Source organism: Rhinolophus sinicus, chromosome 8 (assembly GCF_057876585.1).
Source record: "Rhinolophus sinicus isolate RSI-liver-muscle chromosome 8, RSI-T2T, whole genome shotgun sequence".
In the NCBI taxonomy this organism is placed as follows: Eukaryota; Metazoa; Chordata; class Mammalia; order Chiroptera; family Rhinolophidae; genus Rhinolophus; species Rhinolophus sinicus.
Window position 1 is genome coordinate 46251175 of NC_142508.1, and position 26384 is coordinate 46277558.

At 36.6% G+C, this 26384-nt stretch overlaps 2 protein-coding genes across 20 annotated transcripts in view; one reads left to right on the top strand and one right to left on the bottom strand.

Annotated features, from left to right (window-relative positions):
* ZNF529 (zinc finger protein 529) overlaps positions 1-855 on the bottom strand; it is a 32670-nt gene extending 31815 nt beyond the window's left edge. For 4 of the 13 annotated variants that reach the window (XM_088800660.1, XM_088800653.1, XM_088800662.1 and 1 more), the window contains exon 1: positions 645-782. Coding sequence is in view for 1 of the 13 variants with exons in the window: in XM_088800650.1 (XP_088656776.1) it covers positions 539-572 (34 nt within the window). In the remaining 12 variants the exon portion in view is untranslated. Of the gene's footprint in view, positions 1-517 lie in introns of all 13 variants that reach the window. The other 9 variants (XM_019749925.3, XM_088800657.1, XM_088800652.1 and 6 more) reach the window with 8 other exon arrangements.
* ZNF382 (zinc finger protein 382) lies at positions 771-22012 on the top strand. 7 transcript variants are annotated; one of them, XM_088800668.1, is made up of 5 exons: positions 771-883; positions 3074-3146; positions 5443-5594; positions 5867-5962; positions 19885-22012. In XM_088800668.1, exons 3-5 carry the CDS (start codon positions 5456-5458, stop codon positions 21303-21305), a joined length of 1656 nt encoding a protein of 551 aa, XP_088656794.1. In that variant the 5' UTR covers positions 771-883; positions 3074-3146; positions 5443-5455; the 3' UTR covers positions 21306-22012. The 7 variants fall into 7 exon arrangements, with proteins under 7 accessions (XP_088656794.1, XP_019605478.3, XP_019605474.3 ...); XM_019749919.3 differs by having other exon boundaries at positions 777-883; positions 5468-5594; XM_019749915.3 differs by having other exon boundaries at positions 852-1014.
* The last annotated feature ends 4372 nt before the right edge of the window (positions 22013-26384 follow it).

The following is a 26384-nucleotide window of genomic DNA, read 5'->3' on the forward strand; positions in this document are numbered from 1 at the left end:
CACTGATGAAGGCAACAGAGGTCATGCTTTAGAACACAGGGCCTTTGGTTAACAAGGGCCTTGGAGTCTTTGACAGGCACAGATTGAATCACACGGGGATCTTATCCACAGATTCCTCAGCTCCAGAACTGCAAAAATGAAGCTCTACCCTCCTAAAAGGAAAAAAAAAAAAGCTACACTCGGCCAATTTTGATCAGTCTCCAGTCACAACAGAGATGTCACAGGAACATTGGTCATAGTATAACACACACCTCACTGTCACAACTGACCACGGTCATAAAAACGGCCCCGCCCCACTCACGGTCTGGAGTCTAATCAGGGCCAATCAGGGCCTCCCCTCAACGCAGACACCCCAGCCCCGTCACACACACACACACACACACACACACACACACACACACACACACACGCGCGCGCGCGCGCGCAGAGTTCTCTCTCTCTCTCTGACACACATACACGCTCATAATCACAACCCATGCTGACGCAGTCACACAATCGGACACGCACTCACAATCACCTTCCTCAGCAGGTGACTCACAGAGGCCTGAGGCTCCAACCTCCACTTGCCCCATCCGCACCTGGGAAACTCGGGGCCTCACGCGGTGAGCTCCTCCCGCACCCCGACTCGCGTCACTTCAACTCACCACACAGAAAACGATAACCGCAAGGCTAGCGGAAAATTAATCATAGGTCGAAGTTCATTAGCTCCCCCAGGGCCTCTGAGAAACGCAGTCCAAACGGCAAAAGCGCCGACATTTATACAAACAGACCTGAGAGCCGGCAGCTGGGACACCGCAGCTCCTAACCAGCCGCCCCGTAGACTCCTGGGAGCGCGAGCCCACGCCGGAGTGCGCAGGCGCGGACCACTGAGCCTCAGTCAGGGGTGAGGCTGGTGTTTCTTGGGGACTCTGAGGAGGCGGAGGGACCTGGAAGCTCAGGCCCCGGAGGGCAGACTAGGGAAGCGGGACCCAGTGGGGAGGCCAAGGAGGAAACCAGGAGTCCGAGCCGAGCCTGGTAATTATAAGGAGGGAACCGGAACCGAACCTGCGGTAACCAAACACTCCGATCTGTGGGACTGGGGGCCCTCGGGCGTGGTCCATTGGTATGACCCTGAGGATGACAATCCAGTGAGACTTGGAGCGAGCTTCGCAAGGGGGAATTTCGTCTGTTTTGACCCTGAGGAAGCTCCATCACAGCAAGAGGGGCCTCACACAGAGGACGCGCCGCGTGTGTGTGTGTGTGTGTGTGTGTGTGTGTGAGAAACTACTGCGTTTTGGGTGCGTGCTACTCTGCGGGAGGTTACGGCCGATTGTGTGTGAAAAGTGGATGGAGTAGTGTTGCTGTGTGGGGTTTCTTCTGCCTTTGTCTATTTTTAGATTAGGTGTGAGTCGTGTTTGAAACTAGGTGACGATGGAGAAGCGAAAATGATTTGTGACGTGATTTGTGACTTTCCCTGGAATTATATAATGTGCTGTCTGAGGTTATGAATCATGTGGGGGCTATGGGAGGCTGGTTTTCTGAAGTAAGTTTGATTGAATGTAAACTATGTATGTGTCTGTAACCTACTTTTATTTTTTGTGATGGAGAAGCTCTGTATGATCACTGTCTAGTTGGGTATGTAAGATTTGATTATCTGGATAGTGTTCATTAAGTCTGCTCCAAAATTGTAACTCAGTAGCAATTTAGCAAATAAAACAGAGCTATAAGTACTGGAAAGGAAGAGGTAACAGTTTTGTAATTCCCAGATTGTAAGATTCATGGCAGGGAAACACCATATGAACTAAAACTATATGGGTAACATGCAGCAAAAAACAAACAATTTTTACCTGTAACTAGTGCTTTCAACACTGATATACAATTGAGGTTTTCTGCTTCTGAATGAAATTAATGGTGAGGGTAATAGTTTCTTCAGGCATTCTAAGATAATAGAGTATTTGGTACACTTTCAATCACAAAGCCAGTCTCATTTTAGTAATTAAAATAGTTATTTTGCTAAGTATTAATAAAATGTTTGCTGTACCAATCAATACTTCAGACTTCACTTAGCAAAATAAATATTATCCTTTCTGCCTGGAAGCCTACAAAGTGGAAAGATCAATTTCTTTTCTATTTGCATACCTACACTACTAAAAAGTGTTGCTCACTAGTTAATACTTAAATTAGCTATTAGTAAATTAATAATAAACAATTAATTTTCAATAATTAACTGTGCTTATTGAGTAATGTGAAACTGATGAATCAATAAATTAGATAAAGTAGAGAAATAGAAAGTCCAGATATTCTCAAGCATGTAGGTATATGTAATATATGATAGAAGTGACATTTCACATCAGTTGAGAAAACATGGATTATATAATGTGTAGCATTGCTAAAACACAGGAAAAATCTTCACAAGGCAAAAACACTTTAATAGTCATATGAATAACTAAGAAAAATTATTTGCAACTTAAAACAGGTAAAGGGTTAATTTACTAAATAAAAAAAAAAAGATAATGTTAACCAGTTAGGAAATAAAAACACATGAGAAAAAAGACATACATAAGAAGATGCCATCACAGAAAATAAATAAAAACTTCTTTAAACTTATACTCACTCATGATAAGGAATATATAAATTAGAATTACAATATATATTGATAGCAGAGATTAAAAAATCATTATAAGATGCATCATTAGGGTGTGGGGAGGTATTCTCATGCATTGCTGGTGACAGTGTAAATTGGTAGAAAATCCATGAAGAACAACTTGGAAATATATAATAAACCTATCTTCTATGGGAGATTAAGGTAGAGCTCTAGAGGGAAAAACACAATGTTCCCTCGCTCCAAGCCACAACAGATTTCCCAGAATTTATCCTACCCACTCCCAAAAGATTAGGTTTCTGGTGTTGGTGAGGGAGCAGGATTTATCCATTTTTCACACTAATCTCTGTCCTGCATTTGTGTGGGGTATACAGAGTGGACAAGTGCTAAAACAGTGAAAGGTGATGTAGATTTAGCTGAGTTATTCTGGGAGATTTAAGTCAAATATGGTTTCACATTGCTTCTTGTATCCTCTCATCCCTGCCTTCTCAGGACTCTTACCTTTTCAAAAGAAGAGCTCAAAAGAGAAGGTTCATCTCTTGCAAATCTCAAAGCCATGCCTCAGGTGAGATGATGTTTCCTCTCTTTCTATAACTATAACTTGTTTTCAGGTTATATGAACATTTGCTTTCTTATCCTTAAATTTCCTCGTTATTGGGATTTGCTTCCATGAAACTGGTCTCTAATAGGGCTCAGATTAGGCTGAGGCAAGCAAGTGTCCCAGGTGGAAAATTTAAAGAGTATTCTCAGAGCTGTGCATCCTTAAATTTTGCACCCTAGGTGCCTCATCTGCCTCACCCTAGTTGCAGCCCTGTTCCTGGTTTCTCTTATTCCAGCCAGAAAACTGCAGCCTTCCCCAAGTGCACCTTCTAGTTGTAGCTAGTGTTCACATATTGATTGGTTATATCATCATTTCCTTTCTCAGTCTTCTCACAAAAGTGCTGCTGAACAGAAATGTATTATCTTGATCTAAATGGGAATATATTACTTGAATGAATCTAATCTAGACCCTATTTGAGGTCTTAAATTGTGAGGAGTAAAGAAGCAGATGTGGAAAAACCTTGATCATTCCCACTGACCTAGGTTTTGCAGTGATACAATGGCAAGTAGAATTGATAGATCACATTATTAGTTTGCGGTAAGATGTCCTTTTTTGTGAGGTTTTCAGGATTGAAATTTACTTGCAAGCTTGTCAGAAAACTGAGATTTTACATTCGTCCTCTTTGGTCCTATTGTCTATTTTATCCAGGTCTGCCAGAAATTTCTACAAACTGGCCTGCCAGTGAAAACCTTTCCAGTATTCCAATGCTGTTATAGATTTATTACAGTTTTTGTTTCTTCTAATTTTTATATATGGATGCACGAGAAGGAAATGCATATGTTAGGCCACTCTTGAAATATTCTACTCTTGAATCAAAGGTGGTACTTTGTCCTGTTCTCATATTTTTCTTTCAGAAAATTCCTTTTTATCTATCTACCAATCTTTAAAATATTGGTTTTCCAAAGATGTTAATTGGTTCTCATCTCTTCACTGTCTCTCTTTCTCTATTTGCAATCAGATTCGCTCTAAAGGTTATACTGATCTAATTCTAGTGACTCTCAAATACCTCTCTCCATTCTTGACCTCTATCCACAGTGTTAGAACCACATATACAACCTCCAACAGCTATCACCACCTACATGTTCCATGGGCACTTCAAGTACATTTCCAAGGTTTACCTCATTACCTCCTTTGGTCCAGCCTATACTTTTCTTCTGTTTCCCATTTCCATTTTCTAGTCCTTGCTTATTGCAGGACTTGCTTATGCAGATAACTAAAGAGTTATGTCTCTCTTTTTCCACTCTACAACCAATTTATGACCAATTCTGTTGCAACTCAAAGCAACCTGTTGTCCCCTGTCTAGAACACTAATAAAACCTTAACCTAGGAGCCAGCTCTAGCAGTGGTTACTTAATTGTCTTTCTCACCTACCACACCTCAAGCCTTCTCTAGTTTTAAAGAGTATTGCCTCTAAAGTACAAATTTTATCACATATGTGTTGACTTAATGTTTCTTCATATTTTTTATACTCTATAACATAGCAGACCCAAAGTGGAGTATAAATTACAATGGAATATACAAGAAAGTATATTGAAAGGGAGGAAAATACTAACAGTTTACATTCAAGTGCAGTAGTCATTAACAATGTGGGTTGCCATTAATACCTACTGATGATTTATAAATAAATACAAATCTCTTGGGAGTGTGCTCAGTACACTTTTAAACCACTGCTCTGTAGGAAAAAATATATACTATTATTCCATAAATATGCCCATTGCCTACCTCCATATACCTTTTTCTTCTTAGGCTCAAAGACTCTTAACAAACTATGTCTTTTGCCATTTCTTGAACTTACTAACTGGTTTTCCTCTCCCTATGAATTATAAAAGCCAATGGCCTTCCTACAAAACAAATTCATTGTGAGTACAAACATTTTTATGTCCTCAGCAAAGCCTTGGAATACAAAACAAAATTTTTCTTCACTCTGTAGCACTTTCTCTTGTACATATTTGTGTCATTGCACCTGTAATATCCATTGAGTGTATGTATTTACATGTAATGCCTCTATTTTAGACTGCAACTTCTTGATTGTGGTCAGAGTTTTATTCATTTTGATCCACCAGGCAACCAATCACATTCAAGGCAAATGGCATGATCTCATGTATTTTTAGCATGAGATAATAAATATATACAGATGAATGTATTATCAGAGAGAATGTTCTGCAATATAAAACACAAAAGAAGAAAACGAGTCTGACCACTGAACATGGTCGGAACTAGGTCTCCAACATCTAGTTCTCACTGGTTCCAATCACTTTAGGATGAACTAGAGTATGCCCTTACAGGGATCAGTGTCATTCAAGGATGTGACTGTGGACTTCACCCAAGAGGAGTGGCAGCAGCTAGACCCTGATCAGAAGGCCCTCTACAGGGACGTCATGTTGGAAAACTATTGCCACCTCATCTCTGTGGGTAAGGAAAATTCCTTCAATCTTTCAGTGTCATGCATCTCCTTTCAAGAGTTTCTGAAACTTATGGAACTTTAAATTTCAGTGATCAGTGGTGATGAATCCCTTTTTATTAGCAGAAAGTATGATCATGTCCTCACTTGCCTAGTGCAAGGTATTAACTTTGGTGAGACGTTAATGTATACCTTGTCTGCTGCCTGGAAGCTATGTATTTCTCATCCTTCAGTAGTTTTGAAGCCCAAGGAAATTAGACCAAGTCTCATTTTTTATTATCAGGTTTTCACATGACCAAACCTGATATGATCCGCAAGTTGGAAGAAGGAGAAGAGCTATGGACAACAGAGAGAATTTTTCCAAGTCAGAGCTACCTAGGTGAGTCTGTACAGATAAAGACCAGTGGACTCAGGTAGTTGACACTTTTGAATGTTGTTAGGGATATATACACACATACATACATACGGTGGTAAAATCGCATATAACATAAAATTTACCATCTTAACCATTTTTAAGCATATAGTTCAATGGCATTAAGTACATTTACATTGTTGTACAATTACCATCACCATCTATCTCCAAAACTCTTTTCATCTTGCAGAACTGAACTCTGTACACATTAAACAATAATTCCCATTACCCCCTCCCATTAGCCCCTGGCAACCACTGTTCTTCTTTCTGTCTCTGAATTTGTCTACTCATAGGTACCTCATGTAAGTGGAATCATATGGTATTTGTCCTTTCTGTGACTGGCTTATTTCACTTAACATAATGTCCTCAAGGTTCACCCATGTTGTAGTACGTGTTTCCTTCCTTTATAGGGCTGAGTAATATTCCATTATATGTATATACCACATTTTGCTTATCTCTTCATGTGTCTGGATGCTTGGGTCACTTCCACCTTTTGGCTTCTGTGAATAATGCTACTATGTACAAATATCTATTTGAGTCATTGTTTCAGTTCTCTTGGGTATATTAGCAGAAGCAGAATTGCTGGATCATACAGTAATTCTATGTTTAATTTTTTGAGGAACTGCGTACTGTTTTCCATAGTGGCTGCACTATTAAACATTCCTACTAGCATTGCCCATGGGTTCCAGTTTCTCCATATCCTCACCAACACCTGTTATTTTCTGGTGTTTTTTGATAGTGGCCATCTTATTAAAGGCCTGAGATCTTTGAAGAACCTATACATGACTAACTTCCATGCCTCTAAAATGTAATAGTTTGAATATCATTCCCCATGTAAGTCCTTTCCTTGTTGCCTTATGTTTATAGAATACTAGCTGCTATTACCTTACCAAGAATCCACTCCAGGTATGATGTACATAGAGATCTTAAGTGTAAAGTTTTTTGAGTTCTGACAGAAATATAAAGCCATGTATCTCACACCCCAGTCAATATAAAGGACACTTCCATTAACCTATTAACTTCCATCAAGCCTCTTTCAAGTCAGTCCCTCCCACTAACACAATCACTGTTGTGATTTCTACCAGCGTAGATTAGTTTTGTCTATTCTAGGCCTTTTTCATGCCTACTTTCCTTCACTCCGCTTAAAGTCTGGGAGATTTATACATGTTTTTGCATATGTAGGTAGTTTATTTTAATTGCAGAATAGTGGTCTACTGTATTAACACACCAATGTATTTATGCCTCTCCTGTTGATAGAGATTTGAAATGTTCTAGTTAGGGGCTATAACGAATAAAGCTGCTGTGAACAGTCTATGTTTAATTAGTTTCCCCAGGATAGAGCTGGAATCCCTCATTCCTGAGGGGCACATCCACAGCCAAGATATCCCTCCTGATTCTTAATCACCACACCATAGGTATGGGACCTGCCCATTCCGCATCTCCCCCCTTACTACTAGTCTCCAAGTGGCTTCTTTTTTATATCCTTAGTTATAGGACTTCTGTTCAGCTAGTCTTCAGGTGGTTCTCAATGATGGTTGTTTTATAATTTAGTTGTAATTTTGGTGTGGTCGTGGGAGGAGACAAGCACAGTATTTATGTACTCTGCCATCTTGACCAGAAATCTAAGCTTTTAATATTTGTGATGCTATTAGGATTTTTCAATTTTCTTTTTCCAGTTTGTTGTTAATATATGGAGCCACAATTGATTTTTATGTATTGACTTTGTGTACTTCTACTGATTATATTACGTTTTGTTTATTTATTTATTTTTTGTTATTGTTCTTTGTTTGTTTTGGTATAGTCCTTTAGGTTTTCTACGTACATGCCTTCATTAAGTAAGACATTTCATGTCTACATTTGCAAACGTCATTGCTTTCATTTCTTTTCCATACCCTGTTGTATTGACTAGGACCTATAGTAAAATGTTAAATAGAAGTGGTGAGAGTAAGCATTCTTAGCAGTTCACTAAATTTAGAAGGAAGACATTTAATATTTTATTCCTAAGCCCAGTATTAACTGTAGGCTTTTTGTAAGTACTGTCTATTAGATTCTGGAAGTTCTTTTCCTAGTTTTCTGACAGTTAATTATTAATGGCTGTTGATTTTTTTTTAACAGAACTTTTTTTGTTTTTAAATTTTTTATTGGGAAACAGCATGGTCACTGATTATATATTGCTTTCATGCTACAATGGTATAGTTGACTCTGTTAAGGAGGGCATAGCTCACAGGGGACCACGCAGGGATTGAACCGGCAACCTTGGTGTTAGCACCACACTCCAACCAACTGAGCTAACTGGTCACCCATGGCTGTTGATTTTAACATATGCTTTTCCTGCATCTGTTGAGATGATCATATGATATTTCTTCTTTAATCTGTTATTATATGTACCACATTGGTTAATTTGAATTTTAAACCAACCTTGGACTGCTGAGATGAACCCCAATTGGACAAGACACATCTTTCTTATAAATTGCTGAAATTGGTTTTATGAATGATTTTATCAAGGAAAATGGCCTGTAGTTTTCTTGAAATGTCCTTGAAAAGTTTTTATATCAGAATAGTGTCAGCCATATTAAACAGACTGAGGATATTTCATCTTCATTTTTCTTATAGAATTTGTGTAAGATTGGTGTTATTGTTTCCTTAAATGTTTGATGAAAATCATTATTAAGCCATCTGGGCCTACATTTTTATAATTCGAGACTTTTGCTCCCAGCCTCAACGAAGTAACAGCTTGGAATTATACTGTTACAGGAAACAACCAGAAAACTGGACAAAACTATTTTCAGATATTAAACAATAGGCAGCACAGACCTGGATTCCTGACAGAAGAGGAAGAAATGAAATGTTCTTTCATTCCAGGCTTTCATCTGAAGGCAAATTCCAGACTGAAGTGCAGAGAGAGAAATCCAAAAAGAACCTAGCAATTTTACTGACTTGAGGGGACCATCATTGGCATTCAAGGAGATTAAGGTGTCTAGAAGATGTAGGACACACTTTCCCCAAAGAGGGAGCTGTGCAGAGAAACAGTTCCCAAATCTGCAAAAGGTTCCCCTTGTCTTTAGCTAAACACTGTAAGTGTGCATTTGAAATCCCATGAGACTAGACAAGGACATGTTCTAAGGAAAACACAATTACCACAGTGTATTAAGACTGTTCCCGTAGCTTCCTGCACAAGAAATCATTTTATTTCCCTCCAGCCAGAGTGGAGAGAACTTGTTAATATATAGAATTTTAGATAGATACCCTAGAAAGGCCACACCTAATAAATGTTGCTAGATTTGTCATAGATTAAAGTGTGCAAGATTTGCCATGAAGGAGCTTAAACAAAAGCATCAAAAGGATTAAACCAATCCAAAAGTAACTGCTGTGTGTCCTCCAGGATCAAGAGGCTGAGGTGAAGTTAGAAGTGTAATAGGTTTCTTAAACGTGACATCTATGAAAGATAAGAGACGAAACTAAAATTGGACATAGAAATCGATCAGACAATGGTACAGATCTGATACCTGCAGAAAGAGAGGCAGAGGCTGACAGAATTATACAGGGAGAGCCTCAGACCATTATGCAGATCTGACAAAGTCTTAACCAACCCAAAAGGGAAGTCTGAAATAAAGATTGTCCATCAGAGGAATCCCACATAGGTAGAAATGGCGTACTCCCTCAGTGTTCAGTCATTGGTTGGGGACTCCCTGGGGAGATCCTCAAAAATCCAAAGAGCATCCTAAAGATGCTAACAATTGGAGGCTTTCAAGTAGCTACATTTCATGCACATAAACAGCAAGTTCTTTTTTGAAGGGAGGTCCTAGCGGTACAACAGGATGTTGTCATAGCGGCTGCCACAGAATGCCAAAAGGCCAGTAATTTTATGAAAATACAACCATGTCTTAAACCCAACAACATTAAATTGATAATGTCTGGTGTCCAATTGAAATTATTAAACATATGAAGAAGCAATAAAATATGACCCATTAACAGGAAAAAACTCAGTTAATAGAAGAATAACTCAGTCAATAAAAACAAACCTAAGAAAAAGTAGAAGTGGTAGAATTTTCAGACAAGGGTTTTAAAACAGCTATTGTAAAGGACCTCAGTATCATCAAGATGCAAAGCAAAAATGAACATAACATATCTTTTTGAGATAGCAAGATAGAAATAACCAAATGAAATATCTAAAGATGACTGTTCCATACCTGAAATAAAAAGGAAAACCCAACTATGTACTGTATATAAAAAAACACATATTAAATAAAGACACAGGTAGGTGAAACATAAGAAGACAGAAAAAATATATACCATGCTTTCTTGTGGTTGCCCCCTATGAGGATGAGATCAACCCCCCTACTCACCCTAAATTTGATTCAGATGTCAAAACTGAAATCTGACATAACAGGGCTTTCTGGGGAAACAGGGAAGATTCCCAACTGATCCTAAAATGGCTTGAGAGAACAAGGAGAGGTGTTTGACTTTGATGTTTATTGTGATTCGAGGTGGGCGAGATAGAGATTCTACATATGGGTTAGAGCTTACATGGTTTAAACTTTCCACCAGCACCAATAGAGAGAGCATGCAAGCTTTCTTATTGGCTTGCCAAGGTGTGGGGCAAGAGGGGAAAAATGAATGGTGGGTTCAGGAAGTTATCAGCAGTAAGACATCAAAAATAGAATCAGACTCTAGTAACACATGCAAACACTAAGCAGAAGAAAATGGAAGTAGCTATATATCAAAGTAGATTTCAGAACACAGAATCTTACAGTGATAAAGAGGGACACTTCATTAGAAGTCATAACAATCCTAACAGAGCTTCAGAATACATCAGTGCTTCTCAGCTTTTTTCTCATTATCACTTCCATAAGGAGTCTTTTAGAGATTTTTTTTCTGATTGCCAACCCCCCATGAAATTTTAATACCATAATCTATTTATGTTCTTTTGCCCTTTGGAGGGCCACAAACCATTGTAACTTCTAAGTTTTCTTTTTCCTCCAAAACCAATTTTGCTCCCTTGGGAGCAATATCACCCCCAGTGAGAAGACATGAAATACATGAAGCAAAACTGAAAGGCCTGAAAGGTACAATATAATTATAGCTTAAGATATAAACATCCCTCCCTCAGTAATTGACAGAACAAAGAGAGAAAAATAAATAAGGCTATGGAAGGTTTGAAAACATAATCAGGGGGCCGGCCTGGTGACTCAGGTGGTTAGAGCTCCATGCTCCTAACTCCGAAGGCTGCTGGTTCGATTCCCACATGGCCCAATGGGCTCTCAACCACAAGGTTGCCAGCTGGACTCCCACAAGGGATGGTGGGCTGCGCCCCTTGCAACTAGCAATGGCAACGGCAACTGGACCTGGAGCTGGGCTGCGCCCTCCACAACTAAGACTGAAAGAACAACTTGAAGCTGAATGGCACCCTCTACAACTAAGATTGAAAGGACAACAACTTGACTTGGAAAAAAGTCCTGGAAGTACACACTGTTCCCCAATAAACTCCTGTTCCCCTTCCCCAATAAAATCTTAAAAAAAAAAAAAAAAATTTACAATGAAAAAATCTCAAAAAAAAAAAGAAAAGAAAACATAATCAATTGTATCTAGTTAATGTTTATAGAATATTTTGAATGGAACATTCACCAAGATAGATTCTATATGCTGGGTCATAAAACAAGTATCGACAAGTCAAAAAGAACTGAAATCATAGAGCGTGGTCTCTGACCGCAGTATAATTAATTAAAATTTTTTTTTAAATCTCTAAATTCTCAAAATATTTGAAAATTAATCACCACACTTTCAAATAACACATGAATCAAAGAAGAAATCCTAAAGTAAAGTTTGAACTGAATGATGATTAAAACAACACATGAAAATTTGTGGGATGCAAATAAACAGCATTTAAAAAATATATCCCTTTAAACTGGGGTCTAAAATCAGGGATGTAAGCAGTTACTCTAAGAAACTATAAAAAGAAAAGTGAATTAAACTTAAAAGTTAGTAAAAGGGGGAAAAAAAACTAAAGCAGAAATCAATGAAATATATAACAGAACAATAGAGAAAAGGATAACAAAAATAATCAAATTAATAAACCATAGCTGTACATACTAATCAGGAAAAACAAAAAGAAAACACAAATCACCAATATCAAAAATTAAAGAGGCTACATCACTACAGCTCCTATAAACATTAAAAGGATAATTAGAGAATATACAAACAATTTTATGCCACAAATAGAGTAGGCATGAACACTTCCCAATTCATTTTATAAGGCCAGAACTATCTGCAACTAGTGGCACTATAAGAGTAGAAAACTACACAGCAACATCCCGCATGAAACTAGATATAAAAATCCTTAAAAAAGTATTATAAAACTGAATTTAGCAATATGTAAAAAGGATAATACTTCATGACCAAAAAGTGTTTATCCCAGGAAAGCAATTTGATTTCGTATTCAAAAATAAATATGTAATTCACCATATAAAGGTGAAAATGGATCTAAAATCAAGGATCTAAGCTGCCACTTAAAGTAACTAGGAAAAAAATGAATTAAAAAAATGTAATAATTTCAGTAGATGAAGGAAAATAAATTCCATTCCTGTTTACCATAAAACCTTAGGACAAATTAGCAACCTCAACTTCTTAAAGTATAGTTGCCATCACATTCAATGGTGAAAGCCTGAATGCTTTTTCTCTTAAGATCAAAAACAAAGAAAGATGTCCACTATCACCACTTCTATTAAACACTGTACTGGACACAAGTCAGTACAATAAGGCAAGAAAAAGAAGTTAAAAGGTAACAGAAAGGGAACTATCTTCATTTGTAGGTGACACAGCTATGTGCATACATAGTAAATCCTAAGGAATCTAAAAGAACAGAACTATTAAAACAAATAAATGAATTTATCAAGGTCACAGGGTTCTTGATTTAAATAAAATTTGGCAACATTTCGTCCAATATTTGGGAAATTTGGGGCCAATTATTTTTTCTGCTCTATTCTCAGTTATATTTTAAATCATTTACTCCTATCCTCTAGTTCATTGAGGATTTTTTTATTATTATTCTTTTAATTTGGATAATTTCTGTTAACCAGACTTCCAGTTTACTGATTCTCTTATATTCATTTACTGGTAAATCCATCCAGTGAATTTTGTATTTCAGATATTGGCGCTTTTTAGTTTGTTTTCACTCTCTGCTGAATACTCCATCTCTTCACCAATATTTCCTTTTTTTTTCTTGTAGATTTGTAAACGTATTTATCATAGTTACTTTAAGTTCCTTATTTTCTGATTTAAACATAGGGGACATATATCAGTTTGTTTCTGTTGACTGATTTTTATCTTTTCTATTAGTCACTCTTTCCTGTTTCTTCTCAGGGAAACCTTGTAGGTTATATATTGTGAAGATGCTGGATCCTTTTTCTTCCTCTGAAGATTGCTGAGTTTTAATCTAGTAGGTAGTTAAGTTACTGGAGGCTCATGTTGATTCCTTTGTCAGATTGCTTTTAAGCTTTTTAGATTATTTCAGTTTCAGGTTTGCGTTTAGTTTTATGGTTTTCTCTGAGTCTTGGGATGCAGCCTTTACTTCTAATACATGGCTGTTCTGGGGTTTCAATAGAAAGACCAAAGATTTACCAGGTTTCTTGAACTTAGCACAGGACTGGAATTAAATACGCTGTTTTTCCAGAGTTAAGTAACTGCTGAAATATTTGTTTAATTCTTTCAGAGCTCGTTTTTTTTGCCCCTTTATGCTCCTTGCAGTCTTGCTCTACAGAAATGCAGTTAACCAAAGTTTTGAGGAGGGGGTTATGCTAACGTTGGGGTCTCTTTCTATGACGTCACCATTCTCAGACTTTGTTCTCAATTTACAGCCACTCTCAGAGCCCTGCACTACAATCTCTGATTCTTGTGCACAGGGTGACTCCTGCTTTCTTCTCCTTGAGATCTGTTCCCTGTGTGCTGCACGAACTACCAAGGCACACAGTAGAAAACCTGGATAAATGTAGATCTTATACAGTGTGTGTTTTTTCTTTCAAAGGTTGTATGCACTCCAGTTTCTGCCTGATTTTGATCATTGTTTGTCAAACAAGTTGGTTTTTTCCAGTTGGCCCATAGTATATCATTGCTATCAACTGGAAGATTGTGTTGATACAAACTTCTTTTACATTACCAGAATTGGGATGTCTAGATCAGCAGTTCTCAAACTTTTTAGTCTCAGGTTTTGTTTATACTCTTAAAAGTATTAAGGATTAAAAAAACTTTGTGTGTGTGTGTGTACCCTATTACAAATTAAAAGAAAAAAATTAAATATTCACTTATTAATTCATTTTAAAACAATATAAAAATAGTAAACTCATTACATGTTGACATAATCATATTTTTGCAAAAATAACTATTGTCCAAAAGGAAAAAAATGATGACAAAAGTAGCATTGTTGCATGAATGAACTTTATTTAATGTCTTGCTTAATAGAAAACAGCTGATTTTCATACCTGATTCTGCATTCAATCTGTTGCAATCTGTTGTTTTAATTGAAATATATGAAGAAAAAACATCGTCCTACATGAATATATGTAGTTTGAAAGAGAAGCATTTTAAAAGCCTGTTTAGATTGCTATGGATATGCTTCATTAATACTATACCCAAACTTAACAATTTGTAGTTCCTAAACAGTTAGTTGCAATAGAGAATCTGAAACCATAACACTGAACTTTTTGTACACTGTTACATAAAATCCAATAGTCTATTTAAATACGTTTTTTTACCCATGCATTTTTTGGTGATGTTATGCATTGGTCATTTGAAAAGGCACAGTTCACTGACATGTACAGATCTTCCAAATTTTGCCACGTTTCTATATACAACATAAAAAACACTCTAAACCCACATTTGTTACACCAGCAAGCTCATGAGAGAAGTCTTTTATGTATTAGGAAGCTGACACAATAGCAAATATAAGCTTTCCAACATAATGACCTTTAGTTGAAAGCTTGAATTTTATCATTGATAATAAATATTGGCAGATGTTTTCTTTGAATTGACAGGCTCCCATTGTACAAGAGAATGTCTACCAGATACTCACATCTGAATAATAGTCCATTGTACTTTCAAGTAAAAATGCTGTTCCACAAAAAGTAGTTATTCAGTTCTCAGCTCAATAATTACACCAGTACTTTTCCTCACAAAATACATTATACTCTGGTATGCAACCGGAGTGCTTTATGCATACTTCTTTAATCATCACACAGCATGTTGACAATATATGATCTCCACTCAAGGGTGGAGATCTAATAAATAATTTTTTCTGCTCTATCAAAAACAGTATTAAATGAAACACTTTTTTTCTGTGATTATGTGTCAGTTGGAAAGGAGTGATTACTATTGTAATTTGGTACCAGTGCTTTGATTTATGCTAATGTGTCAGCATTTTATCCACTATATTAATCATATTTTGTATTTCCTATATTTATGATGTTATGACATCTTTGGGGGGCCTTGCTGGTTGGAGAGAGACTGCCCCTCCCAAAGCTAGCTAATTCCTAGAGACAGTAAGCACCTTATTGGTGAGCCCACTTTTCATATGCAAACCAACCAATCCCAAGTCCGAACCCTCAACCACCTCCTTTATCTAACACACACACCAAGCCAATATATTCTCTGCTCTAAATCACCCAGGACCAGGTACCCGACAACTAGAGACCCACCTTATAACCCATAGCCTGCCAACACTCTTCAATCTAGCCAATACCTAAGCTGTTTCCCCTGCCCTGCCTTGCCTTTTTCGTAGAAGCAAGCCCAAATAAAAGCTCTGGCCTAGGCTTTCCCCTCACTCCTTTCTACCTCCTGACCACACCTGCTGCTTCCCCATGTGACCTTGCATGGCATAGCATGCCCCCTCCTCTCAGGAATTGAAGATAATAACAATCTTTTTTTTAACAGCATTAGCTTCTCTCTGTAATCACTCAGTCACCTCCGTAAATTAAAATTCCACGAGTACACATAAGACACTCACTATTGGCTTTTGCCCCATTTGTGCAAATATGAACACAGTTAAAAAGACAATTGAAGTGTTGTTATTATTAACAAAAATAATTTTGACTTTGTGGACCTCCCATAAGAGTCTCAGGTACTAAAGATTCATGAATCACACTTTGGTAACCGGTGATTTAGGTCTTTGTTGTTTTTCATCTCTTTAAAATTTCAATCCTCTATCTTTCTTCTTTTGTTATAGTTTCCTATTTATAAGCATTATTAAATCTATCCAAAAAATAAAAAGGAAATAATTGTCTAATATTTTTTCCTCCTCTTACTCTTAGTTTATATTTTCTTTCCCTGTACAATGTCTTATACTTGTTTCCTGCCATTCTTACTATGAAACCTGCCACCAGATTTCAACATCTATAGGCCTTGGACTAAAGTAATATCAGTATCACCATTTCTTTCCAATAAATCTCCGTCTCATATCATAGTGCTCGATTCCTGATATCTATCCACTTTGATCTGAGTGAAAAAACTAACTCATTCTCATCCTATTTCCCCAAATGCCTTTTCACATCTTGGTTGCTTTTCTTCCCTTTATTTACATTTCCCGAGAAAATAAATATTTGTTGAATAAATGGATATTATTTCAGTAGGCTCTCATTGGTGTAAAGGATCGTTCTTCATCCTCAGTTCTCGTCACTATAAAAGTCCTGTAAGCTGTAATAATTTGATCCATTGTCAAGTTGTGATTTCCTTGTTTTACGTGAATGTCTATTTGAAAGCCATTTTTAGCCCATTTCTCCCACCTGAACACTAGTGGTATATTTTAATCTGCCTACAGCAATACAGCAATCAGCTGTCTCATCCTTTTGGTTATGATATTATCAGAAGTAACAGTCATTCTCTTTACCTTACCCTATTTGTTTCTGTATCCTTTTGTTCCCATAATCAGTCCCTTGTAGTATCAGGTAGATTCCATCATCTCTTATACTATCTTAATGATCTCTCCACAATTTGTGTCATTTCTCTCTGAGAAATATCTTTATAGGTTCATTTTCTCATTTGCCACTGACATCTTCCAAAATGAAAATCATATTATTTCAGGTGTGGACTGTTGTAATTACCACTTGCCATGATCTTTCCCCAGTTCCTTCAGTTTGTATTGTCAATACGCTAAAATCATGTCACTTACATGAAATTTAAATTCCTTTTTTTTTCAAGGGCTGACAGAATAATATCCCATCTGGTTATTCAAAATGTGTTTCTCTCTGTGACTGTGACCTTTTGCTAACCTCTATTTATTCTGGTCTCCCAAATGTACTCCATACAATTGATTGTATTCTTTACAACTGGGCCTTTCATTATATGACAGCTGCTCTATGCCCATATGGATACTTGCGAAATTAGCCACCTACAAAGTTAGAGGGTACAGTAGTACACACAAGACCACCCTCACTTCTGACACCAATGGTAAATTCAGGGGTCCCCAAGACTACTGTTAGGATCAGTACTTTGCTAGGATTCACAAAACTTACTGAAAGCTGTAACATTTACGGTTATAATTTGTTAGAGAGGAAGAATACAGATTAAAATCAAGCCAAGCACATAGGACAGAGTTGAGGAAAGTACCAAACACTGAGCATCTATAGTCCTCTTTCTGTGGCATTATGGACAGCATTACAGAATATCGCCAGCCAGGGAGGCTTCACCCAGGCCTAGTATCCAGAGTTTATACTGGGGCTCCATCGCATAGGCTTGATTTACTTCCCACTTAAGAAGTCAAGCTGATACTGTGTAACCCAAAGCCCCGACCCTAAATTACATTGCTTTCTGGCTGGCCAAATGCTCCTAAGCAAACAAATACACTCCCGTCAGGCATGAGATTCCATGGATTTAGAGATTACCTTCCAAAAGCCAAAGGCAAATGGCAAACCTCTCATTGGGCAAGGTTATATTCTTTACTACACAATACTACATATCCTTTAGTCAAAAGATCAGGTTTCACTTCCTCCTTGAAATGTTCCTCGACCACTCCAGACCATGCCAATTCCTTTTATTCTGCATTTACATTCTATTGATTGTAACACGCAAACTAACACATCCTTTCATGTGATCTAATAATTTCATATGTGATTCAACATTGTTTTATCTGAGGCTTCTTTCCCTATCTGATTAACAATTCCCTCAAAATAAGGTCCGCTCTTTTCCTTACTCTATCTTGTAACAGAAGCTAGATATTCAGTAGTTACCTGATTGTCTATGGTACCCTTTAAGGAAAACATCTTTCTCATCCATTCAGAAATCATTTAATGGTAAGGCTTTTTGTTTTAGATATTCATGCCAAGATCACATCCCTTTACCTCAGATAACAGTGTGTTAATTGTATACATAGAATGTTTCAAAGAAGGTAATAAAATATTGACTTCCAGGAGCATGTTTTAGTTGGGAAAGAAATATTTTCAAATTGAGCTTTTTTCATAGAATATTCATATTTAAATAGCAGGTTGTTGAAAGATTTCTTGAAATGGATAGTCTAGACTAAAATTATATTCTAATTTCAGACAAATTAGACATTGAAGATGTTGAAGAAGGCTTTTGGATAAATTGGGTAGTAGCATGTCCCTGAAGCTGACTGAGATTCTCAGGAAGGCAATGTAACTCCAATTACCAATACAAATTAGTTTTGCATGTTCTAGAACTGCACATAAATGGAATTGTGCAATATGTACTCTTTGCGTAAAGCTTTCACTCTGAAAAATGTTTGAGATTCATCCCTCTTATCATTGTTTATCAGTAGGTTTTTTTTTCCCTTTTGTTGCTGAGTAGTATTCCATTGTATGAATATGTGACACAATATCACCTGTTTACCTTTGATGGATAATTAGGCTGTTTCCAGTTTAGTGCTATTGTAAATAAGATGCAAGTCATGGGTAAGATGAATCCAATTTTAAATTGCCCCACCAGATATGGGTGGTAGTAAGGTAACAGGAGTAAGATATAGCCAAGAATTTATAAGAAAAATAATAGGTAAGGTCAATCAATGCCATACATATACATTGAAGAATGCAATCCTTCACAGCCCCACCAGGGGATAGCAGAGTTTCAGGTATGTTACTACATAGGGAGGAGATCTGGAACCCATCCTTTTCTAAAACTGAAAAAGTAATTCAGAAATTAAAAAGAAGGAAAATTAGAATTGATAGTGAGGAGAATTTAGTAACTGACCAGTCCTCTGGAAAAATAAATTGATGTAGCAACAATCAGTGATTATGTTCATGTTACAAGTATGCTTTATCTTCTGGCTTATTTTATAATTCCTAATGAAATTTTCCTAATCCTTCCCTTTTAAGAGAAAACAAATCACAGTTATATGGAGAGTTAGGGCCTATATAGACTAGTGTTTCTGTCAACACTAGGAAATGAGTGCTTGAAAAAGTTGATTTCCATGGATGGGCTAAATGCAAGTGAAGAATAAACAAATGGAAGCATGTTATAACACTTATTTAGGCATGAGGAAATAAATATGTAGGTTTTCATCTCCACCTGAACAGTTTTCCTTGCTTACTGTTTAGTACTCTTGATAGGCTCACTCTATTATCTCTAAACCTGCCCATTCCAACTACAATCCCACTTTCACCATCCTTTGCTTATTTGTCCTTGTGTTTATTACACCTGCTCAATATAGCTTATATTTACAGCATGCCATAAGTGTTCTTTGTTTATGCCAGTTTTTCCTCATTTTAACAGTATAGCAAGATTTGTGTTTATGTTCCATGCATTTTCCCTACCAAGAGGTAATTTATTCTGGCCTTTCTGTAGATCACAATAGTGACACAGACAGTCCCACCATGGGTTGTTTGTATGTACATCTAATCCATAATATTTATGTGAAGACTTACAGTGTTGTTCATTGTATTCTTTTATAGAAGAAGATGAGAAAACTGAAGATGTTTTAATGGAGTTTAAAGAATACCAAGATAGGCATTTTAAATCAGTTGTATTCATCAACCACAAAAGACTAATTAAGGAAAGAAGTAATATTTTTGGGAAAACACTTACTGTGGGTAAGAACTGTATTATTTCAAAAACAACACTACATGAATATAAGCCTGATGGAAAGGTTTTGAAAAATATTTCAGAATTAGTCATTAGAAATATAAGCCCTGTAAGAGAGAAGTTTGCTGAGAGTAATGGATGGGAGAAATCACTCCTCAATACTAAGCATGAGAAAATTCATACCTCTGTGAATCTCTATAAACAAACAGAAAGGAGCCTGAGTGGTAAACAAGAGCTTATTCAACATCAGAAGGTTCAAACTCCAGAGCAATCATTTGATCATAATGAATGTGAAAAATCCTTCCTTATGAAAGGAATGTTATTTACACATACTAGAGCTCATAGAGGAGAAGGACCCTTTGAATACAATAAAGATGGAATAACCTTCATCGAAAAGTCAAATCCCAATGTCCATCCACAAAATCTTATGGAGAAGAAGCCGCATGCATATAGCAAATATGGGAAATTCCTCTGCAGGAAGTCCATTTTTATTATACATCAGCGATCTCAAACAGAAGAGAAACCCTTTCAGTGTCCTTACTGTGGGAATAACTTTAGAAGGAAGTCTTATCTCATTGAACATCAGCGAATTCACACAGGTGAGAAACCTTATGTTTGCAATCAATGTGGAAAAGCCTTCCGTCAAAAGACAGCCCTCACTCTTCATGAGAAAACACATATAGAAGGGAAACCCTACATTTGTATGGATTGTGGGAAGTCCTTTCGTCAGAAGGCAACCCTTACTAGACATCACAAAACACATACAGGGGAGAAAGCCTATGAATGTACTCAATGTGGAAGTGCTTTTAGAAAGAAGTCGTACCTCATTGATCATCAGAGAACTCACACGGGAGAGAAACCATATCAATGTAATGAATGTGGGAAGGCATTTATCCAGAAGACAACCCTCACTGTACACCAAAGAACTCACACAGGAGAGAAACCCTATATTTGTAACGAATGTGGGAAGTCCTTCTGCCAAAAGACAACCCTCACTCTCCATCAAAGAATTCATACAGGGGAAAAACCCTATATTTGTAATGAATGTGGGAAGTCCTTTCGCCAGAAGGCAATCCTCACCGTTCATCAGAGAATACATACAGGAGAGAAATCCAATGGATGTCCTCAGTGTGGGAAAGCCTTTAGTAGGAAATCAAACCTCATTCGCCATCAGAAAACTCACACAGGAGAGAAACCATATGAATGTAAAGAATGTGGGAAGTTCTTCAGTTGTAAGTCAAACCTCATTGTCCATCAGAAAACTCACAAGGTAGAAACCACGGGAATATAATAAAATATGTGACTTTTTTAATAAAAACTTTTAAAGTCATAGTAAACCCTGTATATGATATTGCTTGCAAGCGTAATAATATTCAGCAGGTTAAGGTACTATATCACACATACTTACTTACTGTTTGCCAGCCTATAAAACACAAGGAAAGAATTACTAGACAAATTAAATGACAAAAATATTAAAAATATAAGCCCCAATTTTTTATTATTAGATTCAGCAGGCATAAACTTCCTCTATCAAGTTGCTACAAACATTTAAAATTGCTTATTTTTAATTTCAATTCCTACCTTGTTGGGAACTAGCAATAAACAGTTGGCTGACTGACAGTGGTCTACAAACCATACTGTGAGCAAAAGAGTTTGAGGTATGAACTGTGTTTATCATTGCAAATACGGAATAAAAATTAGTTGTTACCTCCTGAGAGTTAACTACAGTTCTGACTTCTAACATTATAAATTAGTTTTTGCGTATTATAAACTTTTCTACAAATTGGATTATATATCATGTATTTTTTCATATATGGCTTGTTTCATTCATCATTATGTCTCTAAAAGTCATAATTAGTGCATGTGGCAGAAGTTCATTTATTTTCATTCTGTGTAGAATTTCATCATATGATTATATCACAATTTATCCAAATTATTGTTTGTGGACTTTTTCATTGTTTTCAGCTTAGGGTCATAATAAATGATGCTTCTGTAATATATTTGTCTTTTGGTGTACATACATTTATTTCCCTTGTGGATATACTTAGGAGTGGAATTTCTGGATCCTGGGGCAGACGTATGTTTGGTCAGCTTTGGTAGATACTACCAAACAACTCAGAACTTCACAGCATGAGTTCATTCATTCTGAAGGGAAACAACTGAATATTATCAATTGGTGATGGTTCAAACCAGAGAATTCATGGTAGTGGGAAACTCTATGAATATTGTGAAAACTGGAAATCCAAATGCAATGCATGTACAAAGGCTTTAGCCACAGCCCAAATCTTAATATATACCAGATAAATGTAATAAACTTGAGATTTCCTTTAGCCACAGTAATGCCTTATATGAGTATGAAATCAGAAAGTCATACTAGAGAAAGGGAGGTACCTAGCATCTTCGTTACTCAACATTAGAGAATTCTAACTGGAGAAAAACCTTATGAATAAAATGAAGGGGCAGGGGATAACCTTTACCTATGGCCTCTATGTTACTGGTCATATAAAAATGATGACTGTGGAAAAACTTTAGCCATAGCTCAAATCTTACCCAACACCCGGAAATTCACGTTAAATGGGAAATTTTCAAATGACACCAGGAAATTCACAGTAGATAGGAACTCTTACACAACACCAAAGAAATCATACTAAAGAAAGGAAGATTAAAAGGGGAACAGATGAGGCCTTTAACTCCAACTCTGGGGAAAGCTGCTTCCATGAAAGAAATCCAACCATACTGAGATTATAATGCCAGAGTCTATGTGTAGGCATTCTTGTCAATAGCCCCAGCTAAGTTCCCAGCCATCATCCATTATCATCTGTCAACTGAGCCATCTTGGACATCTAATCAAGTCTTCAGATGACTTGAGCCTGCTGACATTCAACGGGAACCACATGAGAGACCCCAGGTAGTAACTGCTCAGCTGAGGCCTTCTCAAATTCCTGACCCATAAAAAGATTAAATCTTTTAAATTAAATTTGATAGAATAAAAGAAATAATCTTGTTAGTATTTATTTATGTTATAAAAATGAACATATGAATATTTAGATTCTAGAGTCAATGAACAAAAGTGTGGTGACTGGTGATTTTGGCATGAACAAAAACTGGCCCTGAAACAGTGGAAGATTTGGCTGTATTTTGGGTTTACAATCAAATACCTAAATAACAGCTCAATGAGTGGTCCATATATGTCTCCCATTTTCTGGCAGTAAATTAGACTTAACCAACTTGGTTAGCTTACCTTTGCAAATGCATGCATCCCAATTTTTCAAAAAATGGAAATAACCCCAGACTTGGTGGCTCTGATGGCAACACAGAGGGAGCTTAATTTCGAGGTCGCAAGTCCAGATATATATATATATATTTTATTATTAAATTTATTGGGGTGACAATTGTTAGCAAAATTACATAGATTTCAGGTGTACAATTCTGTATTACACCATCTATAAATCCCATTGTGTGTTCACCACCCAGAGTCAGTTCTCCTTCTATCACCATATATTTGGTCCCCCTTACCCTCATCTCCCACCCCCCTCCCCCATTACCCTCTGGTAACCACTAAACTATTGTCTGTGTCTATGAGTTTTTGTTTCTCATTTGTTTGTCTTGTTCTTTTGTTGTTTTTGGTTTATATACCACATATCAGTGAAATCATATGGTTCTCTGCTTTTTCTGACTTATTTCGCTTAGCATCATACTCTCAAGATCCATCCATGTTGTCACAAATGTTCCCATATTATCTTTTCTTACTGCCGAATAGTATTCCATTGTGTATATATACCACAACTTCTTTATCTATTCATCTATCGAAGGACATTTTGGTTGTTTCCATGTCTTGGCCACCGTAAACAAAGCTGCAATGAACATTGGAGTACACGTGTCTTTATCTATAAATGTTTTCAGATTTTTTTGGTAGATACCCAGGAGAGGGATTGCTGGATCGTATGGTAATTCTATTCGTAATTTTTTGAGGAACCTCCACACTGCCTTCCATAACTGCTGCACCGTCTGCATTCCCACCAACAATGTATGAGGGTTCCTTTTTCTCCACAGCCTCTCCAACACTTGTTACTATTTGTCTTGTTGATGATAGCCATTCTGACTGGGGTGAGGTGATATATCATTGTGGTTTTATTTGCATTTCTCTGATGATTAGTGATGATGAGCATTTTTTCATATGTGTATTTGCCATTTGTATGTCCTTTTTGTAGAAATGTCTCTTCAGGTCGTCTGCCCATTTTTCAATTGGGTTGTTTGTTTTTTTGTTGAGTTTCATGAGTTCCTTGTATATTTTGGATATTAGCCCCTTATCGGAGGCACCGTTTGCAAAAATCTTCTCCCATTCAGTTGGTGGCCTCTTTATTTTGTCGATGGTTTCTTTTGCTGTGCAGAAGCTTTTAAGTTTCATATAGTCCCATTCGTTTATTTTAGCTTTTACTTCCATTGCCTTTGGAGTCAAATTCATAAAATGCTCTTTGAACTCAAGGTCCATAAGTTTAGTACCTATGTTTTCTTCTATGCAGTTTGTTGTGTCAGGTCTTATGCTTAAGTCTTTGATCCATTTTGAATTAATTTTGGTACATGGTGACAGATAGCAGTCCAGTTTCATTCTTTTGCACATGGCTATCCAATTCTCCCAGCACCATTTATTGAAGAGGCTGTCTTTCCTCCATTGTATGTTTTTAGCTTCTTTGTCAAAAATTGTCTGTCCATATTTATGTGGTTTTATTTCTGGGTTCTCAATTCTATTCCATTGGTCTATGTATCTGTTTTTCTGCCAATACTATGCTGTTTTGATTATTGTATTCTTGGATGATCCTTTGTATTTCTGTGGTTTCCGTGATAACTTCCCCTTTTTCATTTCTGATTTTGTTAGTGTCTTCTCTCTTTTTATCTTAGTGAGTCTAGCCAAGGGTTTGTCAATTTTGTTAATCTTTTCAAAGAACCAGCTTTTTGTCACATTAATTTTTTCTATTGTCTTTTTGTTCTCTATTTCATTTAATTCTGCTCTGATTTTTGTTATTTCCTTTCTTTGGCTGACCTTGGGTTTCACTTGTTCTTCTTTTTCTAGTTCTTTAAGGTGTAACATGAGGTTATTTATTTGGGATTTTTCTTGTTTCTTGAGATAGGCCTGTAATGATATACATTTCTCTTAAAACTGCTTTCGCTGCATCCCAAAAATTTTGGTAGGATGTATTTTCATTGTTATTTGTTTCTATGTATCTTTTGATTTCTCCTCTAATTTCTTCTTTGACCGAGTCGTTCTTTAAAAGTATGTTGTTTAATCTCCATGTATTTGTGTTTTTCCCTGCTTTCTTTTTGCAGTTGATATCCAATTTCAAAGCCTTGTGATCAGAGAATATGCTTGGTATGATTTAAATCTTCTTAAATTTGCTGCGGCTGATTTTATGTCCCAATATATGGTCTATCCTTGAGAATGTTCCATGTACACTAGAAAAAATGTACAGTCTGATGTTTTAGGATGAAGCGCTCTATGTATGTCAATTATGTCCATTTCATCTAATGTGTCATTTAGGACTGCTATTTTGTTATTTATTTTCTGTTTGGATGATCTATCCATAGCTGTCAATGATGTATTTAAGTCCCCGAGTATAATTGTTTTGGTCAATTTCTCCCTTTAGTTCTGTTAGTAGTTGCTTGGTATATTTCGGTGCTCCGATTGGGGGCATAAATATTGATGACTGTTATGTCTTCTTGTTGTATAGTCCCCTTTACCATTATGAAATGTCCATCTTTGTCTCTTGTTATCTTTTTCACCTTGAAGTCTGTTTCATCTGATATCATTATGGCTACACCTGATTTTCTCTGGGTACCATTTGCTTGGAGTGTCAATTTCCACGCTTTCACTTTGAGTCTATGCTTGTCCTTGTAGCTGAGATGTGTCTCTTGGAGACAGCATATGGTTGGGTTTAGTTTTTTGATCCAATCTGCCACTCTGTGCCTTTTTATTGGTGAGTTCAGTCCATTTACATTTAGGGTGATTATTGAAATGTGAGGATTTCCTGTCATTCTATCTTTAATTTTCTGGTAAGGCTGTGTCTCCATTGTTTCTTTGCCTTTTTGTTGTTGTCTATTATTTCTGTGTGGTGGTATACTATGATGTTTCTCTCTGTTTCTTCTTTTATTACAGTATATATTTCAGTTATGGATTTTTTTTTAGTGGTTACCCTTAACACGTTGCGTATGGCGGGGTTTAAATCCCTCATACCCCTCTGTTCCGGCAGGTCTTTAAAAGAAACTACTTTAAAATGCACTCTTCTCTTTAAAGCATAAATGCTTCTATGTCATTTATTATTTTTCTATAAATGATAGATTCTACAAATAAATTATTCTATAAATAATTATTCTA